This window comes from Hipposideros armiger, unplaced genomic scaffold, assembly GCF_001890085.2.
Source record: "Hipposideros armiger isolate ML-2016 unplaced genomic scaffold, ASM189008v1 scaffold_61, whole genome shotgun sequence".
NCBI lineage: Eukaryota > Metazoa > Chordata > Mammalia > Chiroptera > Hipposideridae > Hipposideros > Hipposideros armiger.
The window spans coordinates 4514446-4535800 of NW_017731411.1; the positions used below are offsets into that span (position 1 = coordinate 4514446).

General features: G+C 41.2%; 1 protein-coding gene across 3 annotated transcripts in view; it reads right to left on the reverse strand.

The window, feature by feature from the left end:
- Positions 1-21355, reverse strand: part of SLC47A1 (solute carrier family 47 member 1) — a 52175-nt gene that overhangs the window by 9497 nt on the left and 21323 nt on the right. The window contains exons 4-12 of one of the 3 annotated variants that reach the window (XM_019641555.1): positions 20953-21101; positions 20020-20062; positions 10528-10572; positions 7165-7262; positions 6777-6874; positions 6557-6670; positions 6406-6473; positions 3274-3382; positions 3080-3155 (exon numbers count right to left, since the gene is read on the reverse strand). In XM_019641555.1, the coding sequence (XP_019497100.1) occupies positions 3080-3155; positions 3274-3382; positions 6406-6473; positions 6557-6670; positions 6777-6874; positions 7165-7262; positions 10528-10572; positions 20020-20062; positions 20953-21101 (800 nt within the window). The remainder of the gene's footprint in view (positions 1-3079; positions 3156-3273; positions 3383-6405; positions 6474-6556; positions 6671-6776; positions 6875-7164; positions 7263-10527; positions 10573-20019; positions 20063-20952; positions 21102-21355) is intronic. The other 2 variants (XM_019641557.1, XM_019641558.1) reach the window with 2 other exon arrangements.

Sequence of the window (21355 nt, forward strand, 5' to 3'; positions counted from 1 at the left end):
CTGAGCTGAGCTGCCAACAGGTGGCAGGATGGCTCAGTTAAAAAAAAAAAAAGGAAAAAAATATATAGTCCATTTTGTCAATGTAGACAGTTAAATGATTTGGTACTCCTCTTCCACCCCCACACATAAAAAATACAATTTGGATTATAGTGCCATCCTTCTTTTAACATGGTTCCACATGTGAACTATGTGTCTGAATGAAGCACAAGGAAATAAGAGTTATGGTTCTCCCTTTGGAAACAAGGTTAGCAAGTCCTAAAGGCCACACAGATACAGTTTACAGAATTTTGTTTTTGTTCCTTAACCTCTAAAGCTAGAGACTTGGATTTTAATGCCTACACTGTAAGGCAGACTAGAAAAATGATACCATTGACCAGGGGAGGCAAAAAATTCATAATACCCTTGAGTGATTAACAGATAACCCTAGAATATTGTCTGGCAATAAATATTTGTTCAATGAATTAATAAGAAACCCAACACTGAATAAGATGATTACGCCCCTGCAAAATAAAGGACAGAAATACAGTTCTTTTAGCGTAGGTAATGTGCAAATAGTTAAAAGAAGTCAAACAATATGAAAAGGAAATTGAGAAAAATCTTTCTTACACTCCTTTCCCAGTCCTCCCATTACTACCACCACCCCAGCCAGGTAACAATTCTTATCACTGTCTGTATTTTTCCAGTGTTTATGAAAATATACGGAAATACAAATATGGTTTTTTTTAAAGATTTTTATTGGGAAATTGGGGGAGGGGAACAATACTGGGGAATCAGGGAAGGGGAACAGACAAGTTGCTGTCCTTTTGTTCTTCAGTCTAGTTGTGGAGGACGTTGCTTCACTGGCCCAAGTTGGCACCATCATTGCGCTCTTCCCGGGCGAGGCAGATCAGTCGCCAGTTTCTGGACGGCTGCTCTCGGGGCTGGCTGGCCACTCACGCTGGCTGCTGGCTACACACGGTAGCCCATGGCAACCCACTGCAGCAGGGGCTGCAGCCTACGCTGTCGCCAGTGACTCACAGCAGCCCAGCTCCAGGTTGAGCTGTCCTTCAGCATGTTAGCTGTAGAGGGCAGTGTCACTGGCCCTCGTATGTGGGATCCGAACTGGGGCCCTCTGGCGTCCCAAGCCAGCTCTTAACCAACGCGCGACTCGGCCAGCCCACAAATATGTATTCTTATTTTCTCCTTTTAGACCAGCGGTTCTCAACCTGTGGGTCGCGACCCCTTTGGGGGATTGAACAACCCTTTCACAGGGGTCGCCTAAGGCCATCGGAAAACAAAAAGATATTTACATTACGATTCATAACAGTAGCAAAAATACAGTTATAGAGTAGCAACAAAAATAATTTTATGGTTGGGGGTCACCACAACATGAGGAACTGTATTAAGTGGTCGCGGCATTAGGAAGGTTGAGAACCGCTGTTTTAGACTCTATTACTTCATATTACAGCATTCTCTATATGATGTTCTGCATTTTTATTTTTCCACTTAATATATTACATTCACTTTTATACTTCATCAAAATATATTATTTTTAATGTGCTGCTGAATTCTTCCACTAATGTTTTTTATTTTAAAATTGATATTAATAAATGGCATTGGTCTGTGACTTTTTTTTTATTATGCAAACTCTGTCAGAGTTTAGTACCAGTGTAATATTTGCTTCATAAACAGAATGTGGAAATTTTCCTTTTTCTGCTTTAAATGTAGGATTTTCATAAAGTCCTCCTTTAGAACCCTCTGGGATTGGTGCTTTTTGAAATTTTTAAATATTTTTTTCTTATTTCTTCTAAGGAAATCAGTCTTTTTAGACCTTCTATGCTTTCTAGGGTAAGTTCTGATAAGTTGTTTTCCTAGAAAATTATTTATTCCTTCCAGATTTTTAAATTTACTTGCAAAAGTTATGCAAACTAGTCTCTTGCGCTTTAAAAAGTTATTGTTTTATAGTAATTTCCCTCTTTCTTACTTTGCTTAGAGGTGCTCTCTCCCTCTTTGATTAGGTTAGGTTACATATGTCATTGTTAGAATCTATGTCATTGATTCTGCCAATTTCAGTTAATCCTGGCCATCTTACAAATAATTTGATTTTGCAAGGTTTCTATGTTTCCTAATTTCATCAAAGGTATAGTTTGTGAGCCTTTTGTTTTCATTCTTTTTCCTTCTCTGCATGGTTTCTGTAAGTGGACAGATTCAGAATCAAATGTTTACCATATTCCTATTGAAGCCATCAGTGCAGGAGACACTTCTGATAAAGTGAATTCTGGTTCCCTTTGAAGAAAATAAGAACAATTTCTGGTTGCCTTCCTACTCATTCTGAGGTGATGGACAGTTAAACATATCATTTCCCCACAGCAAAATGGCTGAAGCTGAAAGATGACAACCTAACATCAGAAGTCAAAAGGCAGGTAACGGGAAGAATAGACTGTGAAAGTTAGTTCTATTCACTCCAACTGCTTTTTGAATCCATGAAGGAAGTCAATTTACATTTTGTTACTGCTGATGAAATAATCCCAGATAAGAGGTGTCCCCACAATATATCTTCATAGTCAGAATGAACCAGCTAGCTGATGAAAGCAACAAAAGCAACCAAACAGAATCTGCAGAGTTAAAAGGACTCATCTTGTATAAGATGTCTTCTTCAGTAATTAATCTGATAATGCGATTTTTAAAGACAATTCATTAGTGGGATTTTAACTTCAATTCAGTTTGACAAATATATTATGCAAATATTACAAACCAGGTACTCTGGCAGATCCTGAGATGCCAAGGTGATTCTTGTCATTAGAACAAAAAATTAACTGAAAATACAATCAACGGTACCAAAAAGGAAATTCCCTTCTTTAGAATCCTGACCACCAGAAGCATGTATCTACACCAACGCCCTTTAAATTGGCACTTTAGATTAGAAATTAGTTCCTGTACCTAATCACTTCTTCCCAGGTAACATCAGTGAGTTTCTGACATAGCAAATGACTCAGGGACCCTCTAAGATGCAACAACCCCAGGATGACCAGTATGAAAGCATCTGCCCAACCATTTCTTTACTGCAGATTTCACATTTCAAGGAAATCTCAGCACTCACCGGTCGGTAGTGAAAATGTACCCCACAAGATCCTTACAGCTTAACAGCAGGACACAAAAGGTTACAGCACAGAGTTCTGGGGACAAAATGTCAGAGAAACAGCACAGTGAAAAAGGAGGTCTGCGGGGAACAGAAAACCATGTTTTCCGGGCACAGGCTGCTTGGGTGAATCATTGACTAAAAAGTCTAAGCACCTGTGACCAGCACAGAGACTACTGAGGACCTCTTGGCCTGCTCGATGTTTCCAGCACCCAGTGCATTCCCAATCCGGACACTGGCAGCCACGCTGAAGCCTGTAGGTATCTAAAAGGAAAAGGAAACAGTGAAAGCATGGAACAGGGAAACAACCCTGTCTCTTGGGTCCATCATGAGCCTTACCATGCACCTTTGCCAGGGAAGAGAAACCAGGTAAATCATGATTCATAGCTCATTGGTTAAAACTTGGTCCTAAAAGTTATGAGAGGGCTAATTTGCAACTTTCCCTTGTCTAGCTGGAAGCGCCCAGGCTAGCAAAGAACCTGGAACCCCAGGCTGTGATCCTTGTCACACACCTGGCTTTACTATAATATATACAGAGCTTCCAACCTGTGTACTGGGAGGATCTGCACAGTCACATTGGCCTTTTGGGTGTGGAAGGATGGACTGCCGGGAGCCTAGCTAGGTCTGTTCTGAAAGATCATCAAGGGGTCAAGTTTAGAAGACAGAATCCTAAAATGGTGACCTTCCCACCCAACTCCCCCAAAAAATGTTGGATGAAAAGAATTTAAGAAAACAGAAAGACACATACCAAACTGATAGCAATGCTACCCTTCGTGTGAGGGGATGGGTGGGAACAAAGCAGATACAAGAAAGCAGTATGGCACTGTGGTTAGGAATGGAAATTCTGAAGCCAGACTGCCTGGGTTCAAATCCTGACTCAGCCACTGATCAGCTGTGTGACCCTGAGCAGGTTACTTATCCTCTTCAGATCTCAGTTATCTGTAAAAGGGATCTCGTAATAGTACTTGCTTATTAGGGTTATTGTGGGGATTCAGTGAGTCCATACATGTTAACTGCTTAGGATAGTGCCTCACATGTAGTAATTATCAGTAAAGATCAGTCATTACTATTATCTAAAAATTTACCACTTGAGAAATTAGTGTTAATTAAGAAAAAGATTCATCACTCACTGAAACATGAATGTTGGCTTATGATCAGGATCGCTAAAAGACAGGGTTATAGAAAATCTGACACACAGAATGAAGTGTATAAAAGAAATGGGAGACTGAGTCCCTAGTGGGAGCAAACACATGGGTTGCCCAACAAATTATTTATTTGTTGGCAACAAAAGGAAAGGGAGTAACTTGGTGGAGAAACATGGCAGACAGTGCTTTAACCAAGCAATCAGTTAATATCACCAATAATGGGACAAATCTACACCACGTGCCTCCTGATATGATGGACGAGAATGACATGGTGCCACTTCTGTGGTATTCCTACCAAAAATGTAGAGTCAGGATGTGTTCATAAGGAAGTATCAGCTACAACAGATTGAGGGAGAATCTGTATATAATAGCTTCTATTCTAAAAGATCAAGGTCAAGAAAGACAAAGAAAAGCTGAGGATCTGTTCTAGATTAAAGGACATTAAAGAGACAGGACATCTTAATGCCAGGGGGGAAAGTTATAAAGGACATTATCAGAAAAGTGGATGGTATTTGAATATGGACTAAATAGATAGCTACCTAGCTAGCTAGCTAGCTAGCTAGCTAGATAGATAGATAGATAGATAGATAGATAGATAGATAAAGCAAGCAAATTAGATAAAATGTAAACAATTGGTTAATAAGACTAAAGGGTAAAAATCTTTTGATTAGGGAGAAACATAAATATAAATTCTTATAAGCCTGTTGGAAAGCACACGGCAGTATATGCAAAAGACTTAAAAACTGTAATTAAATTTCACTTTTAGGGATTTATCTTAATGAAATAATCAAACAAGTATACAAAGATATTCATCCTAAGATGTTCATTTAAGTGTTATTAAAAATATTGAAACGTTGAAAACAAACTAAATATTCAACAGCAGGAAATTGGTTTAAAAATTATACTACATACAGTGGAATACTGTGTACCATTAAGCATTTTGAGTTAGATATAGTTACTGAATTTACTGCAATATAAACTATATATAAATATAAAAAGTGTTGAAGTAACAAATACAGGTTAAAAAATTCTACTGCGAGTAGAACAAAAAAAAGTATAGGTCCTCAAGAGAATGATTCTTAAAAAAATAAGAAAAACCAAACAGGAAATGCATATCTATGTACTTTTAAAATATAACTCACCTGGGCAGGGGCGGGGATCTAAGCATTAGTACCACAAACAATGCTAGCTTTAGTCCCTTTCCACATTATATACTCCCTTTCTGTCCCATCTTTCATTTTATATTTCTAAAGTGGCACTTGCTAAAGTGGTGGAAGGTAACAGTGAAATTTTTGTGCAGGTTTTAAAAAATTATCTAGTCTTCCTTTAGTTTTAGGGAGCTATGAAATACGAAGACCTTAATTTTGTACAAAAAACTTTTATTTGTATTCTTAAAAAAATAATAATAAAGTGGCACTTACTAGAGAAGAAAGCCCTTTGAATTTCCAGTTGATATTTTCAGTGAAACAAAGTCAAAGGAAAGCCTCTAACAACTGGGGCTCTTCTCTAAAATATCAAAATTTCTTTCCTTTTCAAGGCCGAATAATATTTCATCATATGGACAGACCATATTTTGTTTATCCATTCATTCATGGATGGACACTTGGGTTGTTTCCACCTTTTGGGTATTGTAAATAATGCTGCTATGAGCATGGGGGTACAAATACCAGCTTGAGACCCTGCTTTCAATTATTTTATGTCTAACCTAGGAGTGGTCACATCAAGTTTTAAGAGGCATCAGACCCAGGCAGGAGGAGAGCTTGGTAAGACAAAAGGAGCTTGGCCCTTGTTGCCATACACCCAGCGCCATAACCTTTTGTGCCCCCACCCCGCCCCTAAGACATCTGTGTTGTGACAACTATTTGGCAAGTATGCCAATGAAATGAAATATTTCAGATTTGAATCTTGTTAGGGGCTAGAGGACTAGCAGTGCATAAGTCATTTGGAGCTTCTCCCCAACCCCATGCAGCTCACGGTGGGACTCCACCAAACCATAAGGACCCTCCAGGCTCTAGGATGAAATTTTACTTTCATAAACCATTTCACAAATTATAACTGAATGTTATGAATGGCTATGCTCATTTTAGGACTCTTTCAAGAGACACATCTAGCACCTCCACATGACCTGTCTCAGACACTCACCATGAACACAACAGCGGCCAGTTCATAGACGATGGACTGGGTCCCCAGCTCCACCAAGCCGAGAATACCTGGGAAAGAGAGACCGCTGATGCCATGTTCCTGGCCAGGCCCCCATCCTTCCACCAGCTGTTGCCATCTGTCCTGCACTGACCACTCAGGAAGCTCCCGATCTCATAGGCCCACCACTCAATGCACAGCATGAGCATGCTGGGGATGGCCAGCTGGAAGAAGGAGCCCCAGTCCTGCAGGCACTCAAGAGACCACCCTGCAGGTAGGACACAGACACTTTTACAGCACATCCAGCCATCACACCAGAGCTCAACCCAAGATAAAACCAATGTCCAAGTTGGAAAACAAAAAGCAGCCTTTACCTTCCCAGGTGGCTTGATGCAGTTTCTTCCAGAGGATGTAGAGAAAGAGGAGCAGAGCCAGGGAGAACTGGGAAATCGCATTTGCCAGCGCTGAACCCCTGGGAAGAACAGTCCCAGTGAGGGCAGGTGTCTGTCCTCCACCCTCTCCCAGCCTCACTTAGCAGGTGAGCACCCATCCCTGGCTGGGACGTCTGCAGCGGACCCTGAGGTCATTTTCTCTCCAGAGAAGTATTGCTCTCCATCCCCAACCGAGTTTTCCAGAGTGGCCCAACGAGGAGACAACACGTGGACACAATGACCATGTAAAGGTCTCACTCTCCCCCACCCCCCTGGAAAAGCCACAGGCAGGTCCTTCCTTTTCTCTGACCCAAGAATTGGTTGGACTCACATCACCCCGAGATGCAGCTGATGGAGAAACAGGTAGTTGATGAGGGCATTGACAAGGTTCGCTGCTACTCCAGTTAAGATCTGGGGCAGTACGATTCCCTAAAATGAGGAAAGATCACGCCCTGCTGGAGATCCGTGGAACAAGACTGCCGCTTTCTACCCAAACACACATTATTAGGCTCTAAGTGACCTGTGTGACAAGCTGTCACAGGCAACCCAGAGGTCCTTACTATAGAAGTCCCATCCTTGCTGCTCTTACCTTCCCACCGCCCCACCGCCAATTCCCTCCTCTTCCTCCTCCTCTCTGAGGCATAAAGAGCATAGTTCTGATCACAGAGAGACATGGACAGGAGATGTGAAGGCAGTAGAAAGAAGAGAAATGGTTCATCTACTAGACTGCAAGGACTGGCAAGGATTAAAAAGTAAAAACAAGTTACTTTCCACATTGTTCAGTCGGTGAAAGTACACTTTCTCAACCAAAATTGAAATTTGGAAAATTAACCTAAGAAGAGCTTATGCAACTACAGTATGGAATGGGCTCCATCATATCTGGCTCTGCTCACAAGGAAAGGGGCAGAAATATCCAGTCTTATTTGCCATCTCAAACTAAGACTTAAGCCATGAGAGTAAAATGACATTGGACTAAAGAAGTAAAAAGCTGTCCTGCCATGCATCAGGATAGAATAACAGATACAGGTAAAGCCAGCTGGGAAGTTAACAGGAAACACTGTTTCTCCCAACTGTAGTGTCATCTCATCCCCTTCTTTGAATGACTACTAATTTCTTATTCTCTGAGAAACTTAGTTCTCTAAAATCACAGACTGTAAGAAATATTGCTGTTTGAAATAATATCAGTAAAAAGAAAACGTCCCACTCTTGCCTGGAGGATTGAAGTCACTTTCACACACAAAAAAAGCAGCCTCGATTTCCAATCCAGGGGCAGGGCCTCACATGAAGTCCTGGACATAGCAATTGACATCTATCTAAGCTTTGCAGTTTCCAAGGAGAGAGGACTTGGGTGGAGAGAGACAGTGCCGACCTGGCGTCGATCCCTTTACTCACAGCCTGCTTTGTTTTGAGCCTACTGAAGTATGGCTTCTTTTGGATTTCATCTGAACTCCAACCTTCAGAATCTTATAATAATAACCATTCCCCCTTTGTTTGGTGAGAACCCAAGGCCTCTCTGATCCCTCAATGCTACGGGTTGATAAACTTAATTGCTGGAATGCAGGTTTGTTTCTGGTGGTCTTGCGGTCTTGGGCTCAGGGGCAAGGACAAGGGTCTTGGCCAACCACGTATGTGGGTCACTTATTTATCAGGAGACCTTGGTTAGTTTTTAGCAAGGGAGTGAGGTGATCATATCTGCATTTCAGCTAGAGGGTAAAAGAAGTAGTGTGATGTACAATTGACGTAGGGGAAGACTAGGAGCAGGAAGACGATGTAAAACCTTACTGAAGTAATACAGAGGAGAAAGAACAAGAAGTGAATTAAGGCAGGGGCACGGGGAGGGAGAGGAGCAGGCAAGACCTATGGGACTGGATGACTAATCAGATATGGGCGTGAAAGAAAAGATGGAGTTACAGATAATGGGATGTATGAAGGATAGGTTACCAGGAGAGAAAACGGTTGTGTCCACTAAGTGAGAAAAAATGCAGGAAAGTGGAGAAGCAGGCTTGTGGGGGCAAGGAGGAGGTCAAGTGTGCCCCATGCATGGCTCTCCTACAGGCAGTGGGAAAGAATGTTTGGAGGTTAGAGATGTAAATGTGGGAGTCATGGGCATACAGACAGAAATCAATAACATGCAAAGAGACAGCTTCCCTCGGAGTAAGGTAAGAGGAAGCCAATGGAGTCACCTTCTTCAAAGTCCTCTCACTCTCCCCCTCAAAAGTTTAAGCATTCTTCCAGGCTTCATCTGGTTCTTTTCCTACCCTATACCCTCTCCAATTGTATTAACTTCCTCCAAAACACCAGCTGCTTCTCTTGTGTCCTATACTTACAAATGGGCCAGGCCTCCAATGTGGAAATGGGTTAAATGCAACTCCTTCCTCTCCCGAAGTAATTCCATTCTACAGGATCCATCCCATCATTGTCTTCCATTTGGACCATGTCCATAACTCATCTCTTCCCCTGGCAATTACCTTGTTTCTCACTAACTAAAATCCAAAGCAGAGAATATGCAAGGCCCTGCAGGTGCTGACCCTGGACCAGCACCCCCAACCCACCCCAGTTCTATCATTCACTGTGTCCCTCCACTCACACTGTGGCTTAACCCAGCCTCTGCATTCCCACCCTTCTATGACTAGGCTCCTGCTGCCCTCTTGGTCTGTGATGCCTGCCCCTCCTTCCAGCCATGGGAACCCTCTGAGTCGACTCTTCATAACTCAATGCACATCTCCCAACCCCTTTTGGCTCATGGCTCCTACTTCTGGGTCTTTCCTTCTGCCTCAGAGTATTAGAGAGAGCAGTTTTCACACCCACTCTCCTCACAGATCAGGTTAGGAGACCTCATGTTTGTTGAAAGATTGAGAGTCAGGGGAAGGCCCCACAGCTTCAGACAAAGTTATAGACTCAAGAAGACAGCCCAGGGCTCAGACATGCTGACTTTCACTTCTTTACAGACATTTCAAATCTATACTTGTGATATTAGTAAAGATTTGAAATACTGTTATCTTGTTAATAGGGTAACATCTTAATTTTAAGAACATTAGGTAGATGGAAACTTCCTCCCTTCTCTCCTCTCCCTCCCCTACTATTATCTAGGCCCTGAGAGCCTGCCTGCATGGCCATGACCCACTGCCTAGTACCCTCATTTACTTGGATTCATCTGGAAGGAAGGTGACATCCCTCACCTTCTGGTATCATAAATCCATACCTACCAAGCCAGAGCAGCCATCCTTGGGCCTTTAGCCATTGCTTTTAGTCACGTATGAAGAGTTATAACTGATGTGAGGTATTCTTATAATTTGAGCTTTCACGTCCCCACTGAGGAAAGTGGGCCCTTTCAGACAGACCTGAACTGAGAGCTTGGCTCCCTCTTACTTTCAGGGAGCCAGCGACAGCACAAAGCCAAAGACTGCTATAGCTCTAACCCCATCCTGCCAATGACAATATTTCCAAGTAGGAATCAGATCAGAAATTTCCAAAGCCAGTAATAATGTGGCCTTTGCTAAGGATCACTTAACACACCTCTCCACACCAAAGTCCTGTGTGTACAACACAGGGAATGTATTCATATTTCATTGGCTCTGGGCAGATGAGCGCCTCACCCTGACCTCCCACATCCCTGAGTATTTACAGGGTCTCCAGTCCCTGAAAGGTGTAAACTCCCATTAGATCCACAAAGAAAAAAGAGAGTCTGTATTACCTGGGTGAGCAAATATTTAACTTGTAATGTATAAAGAAAGGTTGCCTATAAGAGAAAAAGAGAAATGAACGTTAACATTTTGACCTCAGGGCAGTGGCTCTTAGCTTGGCTGCCCTCTGCTCCCCCAAGGAGCCACAGAGGTGCATTATCTGAAGCGGGATGAGACAGCGGGGAGGAGGAGAAGGAAGCAGCAGGGGTGTCTAGGGCTGAGGGTTCCAAACATCTCTTTCATGAATGACCATGATCCAAGCACCCCCAGGATCTAGGAGTGTAGTTTCCTTGGGTGCATGGAAAGGACTCTTGGTGGGGGAGGGGAGGGCCCTGGGCTGTAAAGGAAGCCCCTAGGCAAACTCTAGGGGGATGCCTCCTTTTATAGACTACGCTAATACTATTTGGTGGAATAATTAAAGAATATTAAGCTTTTTATTTATTTTTTTTAATTTATTATTTTTTTAAAAGATTTTTATTGGGGAATTGGGGGATGGGAACAGTGCTGGGGAATTGGGAACAAGTTGCTGTCCTTTTGTTCTTCAGTCTAGTTGTGGAGGACGTTGCTTCACTGGCCCAAGTTAGTACCATCATTGTGCTCTTCCCGGGCGAGGCAGATCAGTCACCGGCTTCTGGATGGCCGCTCACAGCGGCTGCTGGCTACACACAGTAGCCGCTGGCTACACACAGTAGCCCATGGCAACCCACTGCAGCAGTGGCTGCAGCCTTTGCTGTTGCTGGTGACTCATAGCAGCCCAGCTCCAGGTCGCAGAGGACAGTGTCACTAGCCCTCATATGTGGGATCCGAACCGGGGCCCTCTGGCATCCTAAGCCAGCTCTCAACCAACGCGCCACTCAGCCGGCCCAGGAATATTAAGCTTTTTAAAGTCTCAAGATAAATTAAAGACCACAGTACCAATTATGGGGGCAGGTGGCTACTTTTAAGGGCTGAATTGTGTGCCCCCCACTCCAGTTCATACGTCGAAGCCCTAACCCCGAATGTAATTGTAGTTGGAGATGAAATCTTTAAAGATGTGATTAAGCTAAAATGAGGCCATTAGTATGGGCCCTAATCCAATTGGACTGGTGTCCTTCTAAGAAGATAAGAGACACAAAAGATGCATTCATATAGGGAGATGACCATGTGAAGAGGCAGCAAGAGGGTGGTCGTCTGCTGGTCAAGAAGAACGGCCTCAGGGGAAACCAACCCTGCAACACCTTGATCTTGGACTTCTGACTTACAGAACTGTGAGAAAATAGATTTCTGTTGTTTAAGCCACCCAGTCTGTGGTATTTTTGTTATGGCAGCCCCAGCAAACTAATACAGTCATGCACCGCTTAATGACAGAGTACATTCTCAAAGATGTTTCCATAGTTGATTTCATCCTTCTGCAAACATCACAGAGTGCATATATATAAACCTAGATGGTGTGGCCCACTACACACCTAGGCTCTATGATGTAGCCTATTGTTCTGTACAGGAGAAAATATAATGCTACCTCTAATCCTTCTGGGTTCTTGGCTAAGACACCCCTGTAATAAAAGACAGATTCACAGGAGAAAAGCAAACAAATCTTTAATAGCATGTATACCTCCTGTATATCTGGGAGAGACCCAGGAGCAACTCGCCAAAATGGCTGAAACCACCATCTGAAATACCATCTTCAGCTGAAGACAAAAGAAGATGTGGGTTGGGGAGTCAGTTATGGGAGGCGACCAGGAAAAGCACAGTCAAGTTGTGCAGATTCAAGTCCTGATAAGAGTTTCTGGAGATAAGGTCATCCGCCCTCTACCTGACATGCCAGGGAGACACAAATGGAGCTTTCCCTTAAAAATGTAAGTAGCTTTTACAGAGGGCAATCTCTACTTGGTTGTCAGAGATTCTCCCTTGTCTGCTGTTTCTTAAAATTAACCAGCCTAAAATAGCCCTTATGCCAAAGAGATATTTGTGGGTGACAAATTCTGTTCCCCTACAGCTCCTAGGCTACAAACCTGTACAGCATGTCACTGTACTGAATACTGTGGTAATTGTAACACAACGGTATTTGTGTAATATGTTGCGCTACAACATTAGGACAGCTACAACTTCACTAGGCGATAGGAATTTTTCAGCTTGTGGGGATTCAAAATGAGCCACCCCAAGATGTATGTGCCTCAGTGGTATGCAGATTGTTTTGAGCTAAAGGCAACTTTAGCCCCTAGCTCAAGAGAAACTTCGGCCCCTCCCTTTAACTACTTAGAAGAACTTGAATTAGGGACCTTGCCCTTAATAAGAGATTATCAGTGATAACCTTTTTGACCCACCTATATGGCAGAGAAAACTTATTTACTAAACATCTACTCTTCTGGTCATCCTGCAATGACACTTTGAAGCCTCCAAGGCACTTACCTAATCCTTGGCTCAGAATGTCTTATATACCTAGTTTCCCCCTTTCTATCTCTGATCCTCTCTCACATGTAGGAGTCTCTCTGACTCTCATGGATGTGGGGTTTCCATACATATGTATGTATGAAATTTGGTTATTTTCTCTTGCTAATCTATCTCATGTCTATTTTATTATTAGAACAGCCAGAAGAACCTTGAGGACCTTGAGGGTAGAGAAAAGTTTGTTCCTCCCCCACAGTTGGTGCTGTGAGCAGGATAAACTCACTGGCTAAAACCCCTACTTCCCCAAGAGGCTGCTGCAGATGAGGAGATCCTGGGGTATCTGACACAGGCTGGCAGAAGGTAAGGATTCTTTCCACGTCAGCGCGACCCCAGATCTCTGTCTGCAGGATTTGGTGGAAGTGAAAGTGGTAAGAATCTTTTTATCTTCTGAATTTTGATTGGCAGGAGAAAATACTTGTGAAACCAGTTTCTTGGACTAGCAACTCTTGGTCACTTGATATGAGTACTCATGAGTTTTGTTTTTCTCTGTCTGGTTTCTTTCCTTTCATCTTGTTTTATGTCCTAAGAGTTTGGCCTTATGAGTAGTGAGAATATTTTGTCTCTGGCTTCTACCATCCAGACGGTACACTGCCAAAGTGTACCTTGCTCTCTATCCAGCCATAACAAGCTCTCAAGGGAGTTTTCTGTGTTTATCCTGTTCTTCCCAGAGATGGTCTATTATCTGTGACAGCTGGAGGATGCTTATGCATCTGGGAGGTAGCTAAATAGGCTGTTGGATCCAAGGTTAGGGAATCTTAAGCGTTATTCTGTTCAAGGGGGAAAAGCAGTTGATTCCCGTGTTTTGGAACAGCTATTTGAAGACAGGGCTTCCCATCTAAGGCTAACTCTGGGAGTGAACTTTTTTGTGAGGGTTGCATCTTTTCCCGCTCTCCTTTGGGGATGCCGCTTACATCCATAGTATTGGTTGAGTCTTTATTAAGATCCAACTCATCAAGGCTAGATGATGGATCCTTTTAATTGGAAGAACACTTTTAAATTGGAGAGAAAGAATTTTTTTTTTAGAGAGCTCTCATATTGTTATAATAGCTAGTCATTAAGATTCCCTTAATAAGATGCAAGGGCAGAAATTAAAACAAAAATCAAGGTCCACTCAGACCCCTTCTTATTTGCCTTCAGACATTTGCAGGTATTGTTAAAAATATATATCAGGACATTGGAAGTACAGTTGTCCTGCACTTAAGAAGAAAAGTGAAAGAAAAAGAATGGTGAAATCCTACTAAAAGACAACCTAAATTTTTTATGTCCTAAGAACTCGGCTTGGTAACTGTCAGGTTGGAAGCTCTAAAATATGGCCAGACAGAAAGGTGGGGTAAACTCCATTTACAGCTAGGGTCCTACCAAACTGCTGCCAGCCCTCAAGAAAATTATAAACTAAAATTACAATGGCAATTATGAGGAATGTTCCAGTTAGATTAGGTCATTTAAATGTGCACTTAAAAAGCAAGGGCTTCCAAATCAAATAAACAGGAAGAGATATCGATTTTTTTAAATAAATAAGGGTGGAACAAAGAGAAAGGAGAGTCATAGGTCTCCTCCCAGCAGGGTGAAAATGTTTAGATCATTATATATATATATATATATATATATATATATATATATATATATATATATATATATATATATATNTATATATATATCCGGGAGTGCCAAAATAAAAGTATACACATGACTTGTACTCTTTTGTTATCAGTATATATTGAGTATTACAATTTTAATACAGTGTTTTCCTTTCTTAAAATGTGTATACATTTTTTGGCACTGTGTTTGTGTGTGTGTGTATGTGTGTGTATACATATATATAATATTATATATGTGATAAATGATAAATAAAACATATACTGCTCGGGTTAAAACAAAGATTTTAGTACAGCACTACCAAAGTCTGAATGGGCCAAATTGACCCTCCATTGCTTCCCCAAAATTGAAAGTCTGCTCTCTTTACCCCAGTGTGGAGAAATTTAAAAGACTGGAAGGAAGTGATTACATTGAGACCTGACCAGCAATCACCTGGGGCAACAATTAGGCCAGTTAAGTCAAGTTAAAGAATGATAACAGGGCCAGGGTCCTTGGTTTGACCCTTTGCTGGGGACCCAAACACTTTTTCCTCAAGAGTGGATAAAATGGCCTGGAGATAGGAAAGAGAAATTTCCAGAACTCTTTGATATTGGAATTCATTAACTGTGATACCAAAGCCTATTGGTAAAGCCCTGACTCAGGCTACAATTAGATTAAAAGAATATGGAACTATAACGACTGATAAAATTATGAAAATTGCGATGCTTAAACAGGTTTTATATTAAAGTTATGTCAACTTTAATCGGTTACATCTCTTTTACCTGTTTGTATGGTGGAAAATAGACATTGTGTCTCATGGGTAACTGGGAGATGAAGGCTGGCAATTCTTTCTTTAGGCTATCAGAGGTAAAAACTCTAGTAAGCAGTAAACTTTGCACCCTCTTGGGTCCATGGGATTATTTAATACTGCCAGAAATATTTACTGTTTGTCCCAGCTGAAACTTGACAAGATATTTGAAAAGGCTTAATAACTTTTTGATTAGAAATTTGGCCACATTGGAAGCTAATGCAGCAACGAATGTCTGACAATTAAGTTTGTGAACTTGTTGCAACACTGTTGCTAACCTTTTTTGATATCAGAGGGATTATTCATAATGAATTTGTACCAACTGGACAAACAGCTAACCAAGTTTACAATTTGGAAGTGCTGAAAGGCTGTGTGAAAAAGTTAGATGACCTGAACTTTTCATTAACAATTCATGGCTCTTGCATCATGACAATGCACCAGCTCACAGGGCACTGTCTGTGAGGGAGTTTTTAGCCAGTAAACAAATAAGTGTGTTGGAACGCCCTCCCTACTCACCTGATCTGGCCCCCAGTAACTTCTTTCTTTACCTGAAGATAAAGGAAATATTGAAAGGAAGACATTTTGATGATATTCAGGACATCAAGGGTAATATGATGACAGCTCTGATAGCTATTCCAAAAAAAAGAGTTCCAAAATTGCTTTGAAGGGTGGACTAGGCACTGGCATCAGTGCGTAACTTTCCAAGGGGAGTACTTCAAAGGTGACCATAGTGATATCCAGCAATGAGGTATGTAGCACTTTTTCTAGGATGAGTTCTTGAACTTAATTGTCAGAACTCTAGGTTTATGTATTTTTTACTTCTTATAGAGAAACTAAGGATATTTGGATCTATTAGTAAAAATGTCTTGTGCCACATTAAAAATGTTTTTGTGCTATAAGGAAATATATTTCTAGAAATTATTAAATATGTTCATAAGTTTATCAATCTAAATAATACTGATCTAACAGTTCACAATTGCTTATTTCTTAGTTTTCACTAGAAATTAAGGTCTTTAAAGGTTAAGAATTCTAATATATGTAATTAAAGCTACAGAAATTACCAATAATAGGGAAAACAACTGTATATATAAAGAAAATAGGAGATGTTTTAGTTTAAAATGAAAATATGTGAGATATGGAGACATATTTTTGAAGGAAAGAAAATTAATTTTGTCCTAAAGTAAGGCTGGTTGTTTCAGAATGGGAAAGAGGAAAAACAGGACAAAAATCTGATTGTAAAAAGGAAAGTTGTAGAAGGTTTGGGAAAAAGGTATCTTGAGAAAAAGAAAATTTTACATGAGGTCAAGCTGAATAAGATTGAAATAAATTTAATTAAGTAAGTAAATTTAAATATCAAAAGTAAGGTGATGCAAAATTAGAGTTTGGTTTTCTCTTTCTGCTAAAAGCACTGTTGGCCTGCTACTGATATTGTGAAAAAGTTTTCTACCTAAAAAGCAAAGATTCTGCTTTTTCAAAATAATGTTCTGTGGTTTACATTGCCTTTACCAGGTCCTTGATTACTTAAGAAAACTGAATTTCCTCATTAGTAAGAACTAAGTTCTGCTAATAATTATGTAAAATTCTGTATTTGTGTTTAAAATCTTCTATTTTCACTTTGGTTAAGTGGATAATTCAGTATTGCTTCATAATGACATACGACCTATTTAGCCAAATATCTAAACCTCTTGATATATTTTGACAAACTTCCCAAACTTTAAATTATAAATACAACTTTGACCTGAGAATAACTTTGAGGTATTTCAGAAGGGCCTTTGGAACACCTCAAAAAGTTAGTTTTCTCTCTCTACCAAAGAGAAATTTAAATTAATTAGGCTTATTTTTGGTGTGCTGAAATTACATGGGAAACAATGTCAAATAAATAACATTGCGGCCAGCCGAGTGGCACAATGGTTAAGAACTGGCTTGGGACGCCAGAGGGCCCCAGTTCGGATCCCACATATGAGGGCCAGTGACACTGCCCTCTACAGCTAAGATGTTGAACAACAGCTCAACCTGGAGCTGGGGGGCCGTGAGTCACTGGCGACGGCGTAGGCTGCAGCCCCTGTGGCAGTGGGTTGCCATGGGCTACCATATGTAGCCAGCAGCCAGCGAGAGCAGCCAGTGTGAGCAGCCAGCAGCCGCAGTGAGCAGCTGTCCAGAAGCCGGTGACTGATTTGCCTCGCCCAGGAAGAGCGCAATGATGGTGCCAACTTGGGCCAGTGAAGCAACATCCTCCACAACTAGACTGAAGAACAAAAGGACAGCAACTTGTCTGTTCCCCTTCCCTCAATTCCCCAGCACTGTTCCCATCCCCCCAATTCCCCAATAAAAATCTTAAAAAAAAAAAAGTTTAAAAAAATAATAATAACATTGAGTCTTCTTTCTGTTGTGTTTATATATGTTATAAATGTTCCAGAAATATATGTGGAAATATATATCTGGAAATATGTTTCCAGAAATATATTGCTGGAAATCTGAGATGTCCTGACATAAGATACCTGATGTTAAAATTAAGGGACATACTAAAATGACTGAACCTGAATATCAGATTGTGGCATATGTGGATGAAGTCCATTCTGTTTTTACAAAAATTACCCCTCACTGCCAGACTTTTGCCATCCTGATGTTCTTGTAACTTGGCAATAATCTGCTTCTGAATCAGAGAAATTAAGATGGGAAAACAATGGCTGTAAATTAAATGAGTAGTCAGTGCTATGGGAAACCCCAAAGGGCTGCTAGGTTCTTTCAGGCTCCCTGGCATTTTGTTGTTGTTGTTGTTTGCATTCCTTCATCCTTCCTAGTGCATTTAAGCTAGACTTCATTCGACTGCCACTTAGTTTGGGTTATCAATATGCTTTGCTTGTTGTATGTGTTTTCTGGATGGGTTGAAGCTTCCCCCTGCCACAAGGCTGATGCCCTCATGTGACAAAGGAAGTACTAGAAAATGTGTTTTCCACTTGAGGTTTACCTTCCACAGTCTGTAGTGATCAAGGCATCCATTTCAATGAGCAAATTATATGAACCTTGATGGACAGACAGCCTTGCAAACTTCTTGGAATTATCACTGACCCTATCACCCTTAATTATCACGCAAGGTTGAGAGAACTAATGGAAAAACTGGATTCATGCAGAACAAGTTTAATTCCACAGAACTGAATGAACTGATGAATAGGATTACAATTTTATGACTTTTTATTTTAAATATTGCTGATTTTTTAAATCTTTGCTTTTCTAGATATAAGGAATTTTTTTCTCTTTCTCTGAAGCTAAATATGACTTACAGCAGTTTGGTAAATTACACCTCTGTAAGCAGAATTGAAATGTTTATCTTTTTTCTCTGTACCTGATTCCTCCAGAATTTGGAAACTCAATGAGTGAGTATTTTTATTTTCATGGCAATATGTTTATTTGCATAAATCCAATAAGAATTTGTCCTCTTTATAACAGGACATAATTAGAAACTGGTTTTATCACCAAGGTTTGACTGGAATGTCATGTTAGAGAAGAGCATGCATGGACTCAGATATGACCAGAAAGCTTTAAGGGATTAAGATGGACTTTGGAAGCCAAATGTCAAGGCAAGTTTCAGAGGAGGGAACTCTGGGAGTTCAGACTGAACCACACAAAGATGTGCCTCAGTGCCTCAAGACAGATTGTCTTGAGCTAAAGGCAATTTTAGGCTCAGGCTCAAGAGAGACTTCTGCCCCTCCCTTTAACTACCTAGAAAAACTTGAATTAAGGGGTCTTGCCCTTAATAAGAGATTATCAGTGATAACCTTTTTGACCCACCCATATGGCAGAGAAAACTTATTTATCAATACTAAACATCTGCTCTTCTTGTCATCTGGCAATGACCCCCTTTCTATCTCTGAACCTCTTCTACATGTGGGGTCTCTGACTCTCGCATGTATGTGGGGTTTCCATACATGTGTATGTATGAAATTTGGTTATTTTCTCTTGCTAATCTGTCCTATGTCTATTTGATTATTAGTCCAGCCAGAAGAACTTTGAGTGTAGAGGAAAGTTTGTTCCTCCCTCACAAGCTCCATTAAACTCTTATGGAACCACCGTCTTAGATACGATCTGTCCATAATTGACCAAAACATCATTACGCGGTGCATAACTATACAGCTACTCTGTCCAACTGAATAAAATTAGCTTAGATTTTCACTGACCATGCATGACTGCGTCAAACATCAACACACTCTGTGTTTCTGTGTGACCGCATTCAGCAAGCAAAAAATGTCTAAAGGTTCAGAATGAGGCCCTCAGGTGTTCTGAGATGGGAAAGAATTTACCCCTATACAAAAAACAGTTTGAAGTTCTCCCCGTGGATGATCCTGGAGGTCCCTCCAGCTATACGAGCTCAGGGCAGTGGCCTGTTGGAGTTGCCTTAACCTTGGTGTTTCTTGAGAGATGAAGCTTTGCATCTTTCATGGGCATAATTAAAACTGCACTTCCTTAAATGAGCCAATGTCACAAGTGGGAATCCATTGAGGTCATGGGTATCTCATCTGCGTTTCACCAGTGAACCTCAAGAAAGGAACCGGACGGTGGCCATGGAAGTCAGAATCCACTGAGGAGTGTATAACAACTCACCTGCAGAATCAACTAGCCCTGAAAATGGATGGTGCTAGAGAAAAAAAAAAAGAAAGAAAGAAAGAAAGGAACCTCTTAACCCTTGAAAACTTACAGGAAGAGCTGGAATGAAGATCATGACATAGGTATGGGTAAGCCTATACAATGAAAAGAAAAAAAAAGTGATGGAGGTCTTCATTTCAAGGGAAAGGAAGGCAGGATAAATTGCTATAACTGCCTTTCACATTCATGGCTCTTTCTAAATTAGTGGGTTTAAACTACTAGAGCAAATGTGAAAATTTACAGTAGAGCTTGCCATCTTATAACTCAAATTATCTCTCTTGGTTCCTCCATGTCTTTAAGTCTAAAACACAATTTTTCAAACTTGGCAGCATAATTGGGTAATTCTCTGCTGTGGGGAGCTATCCTGTATCCTAAGATGGTTTATAGCATCTCTGGCTTCTGTGATTAGTGACACCCCAATACCAGTTCTGATAACCAAAACTGTCTCCCAACACTGCCAAGTGTCCCCTGGCTTCATAACTGCTTTGACAATGACTTTTAAAATAAATTTTTACTGGCTAAAAAAGCGGGTCTTAAACCTGGTGGGACATTAGAATCATATAGGGGACATTTGAAATACACTGATGCCCAGGCTGGACCCCAGACCATTTAAACCAGAATGCTGGGAGGGAAGGGGGGCCAGGCAGGGGTGGGTTTTAAAAGCACCGAGGTGCTTTTTATATCAACCAGGGTCAATAATCACAAAACCATGAATAAACAACAGTCTCACATGGCGGATATTTGCAAATCCATTTTCACTCAACACTATTTACCCTTGAAGTAACCCAGACAAGGAGAGGGTCTAGTTCTTAGATACCAGGTGTGGAAAGCTCTAAGGCCTGGTAGAAGTTAGCTGAGGTGAGTTTAAACCCCTCTTGGTGTGTGGCCTTGTCCCTGCCCTTTGTAATTCCCAAAGGCTGAACCTGGATTGGAGCATTTTTGTGCTGGGATAGACCCAATCCCACCATGGCATGGCCCATCTTACCTGGACACATCTGGGTCTTGCCTGAAAAGCAGCAGGATCTGCTCAGTGTTGAGGAAGAGCGCCCAGCAGGGGAAGCAGCAGAGAAGCAGCACCAGCAAGCTCCTCTGCAGGATGACCCCCATGTACTTCTTGTTAGGGCTACCATATGTCTGGGTGCACACAGTCAAAACAAATCCATTAGCACAGAAATGGCACCCCATTACTCCCACAAAGGCCTTCCATTTTTCCTCTTAAAGAGACAAATGGCCCTAGAGACTTTGCCACATTCTTTGAGAGTTAGTAGTTCTTAAACTTGGCTGTCCATTAGAATCACCTGGGAACAATTTTAAAACATTGATGCTAGAGTCCCACTAAAGATAATCTGGATTTAACTAGTCCAGGGCAGAACCCAAGTATCAAGAAT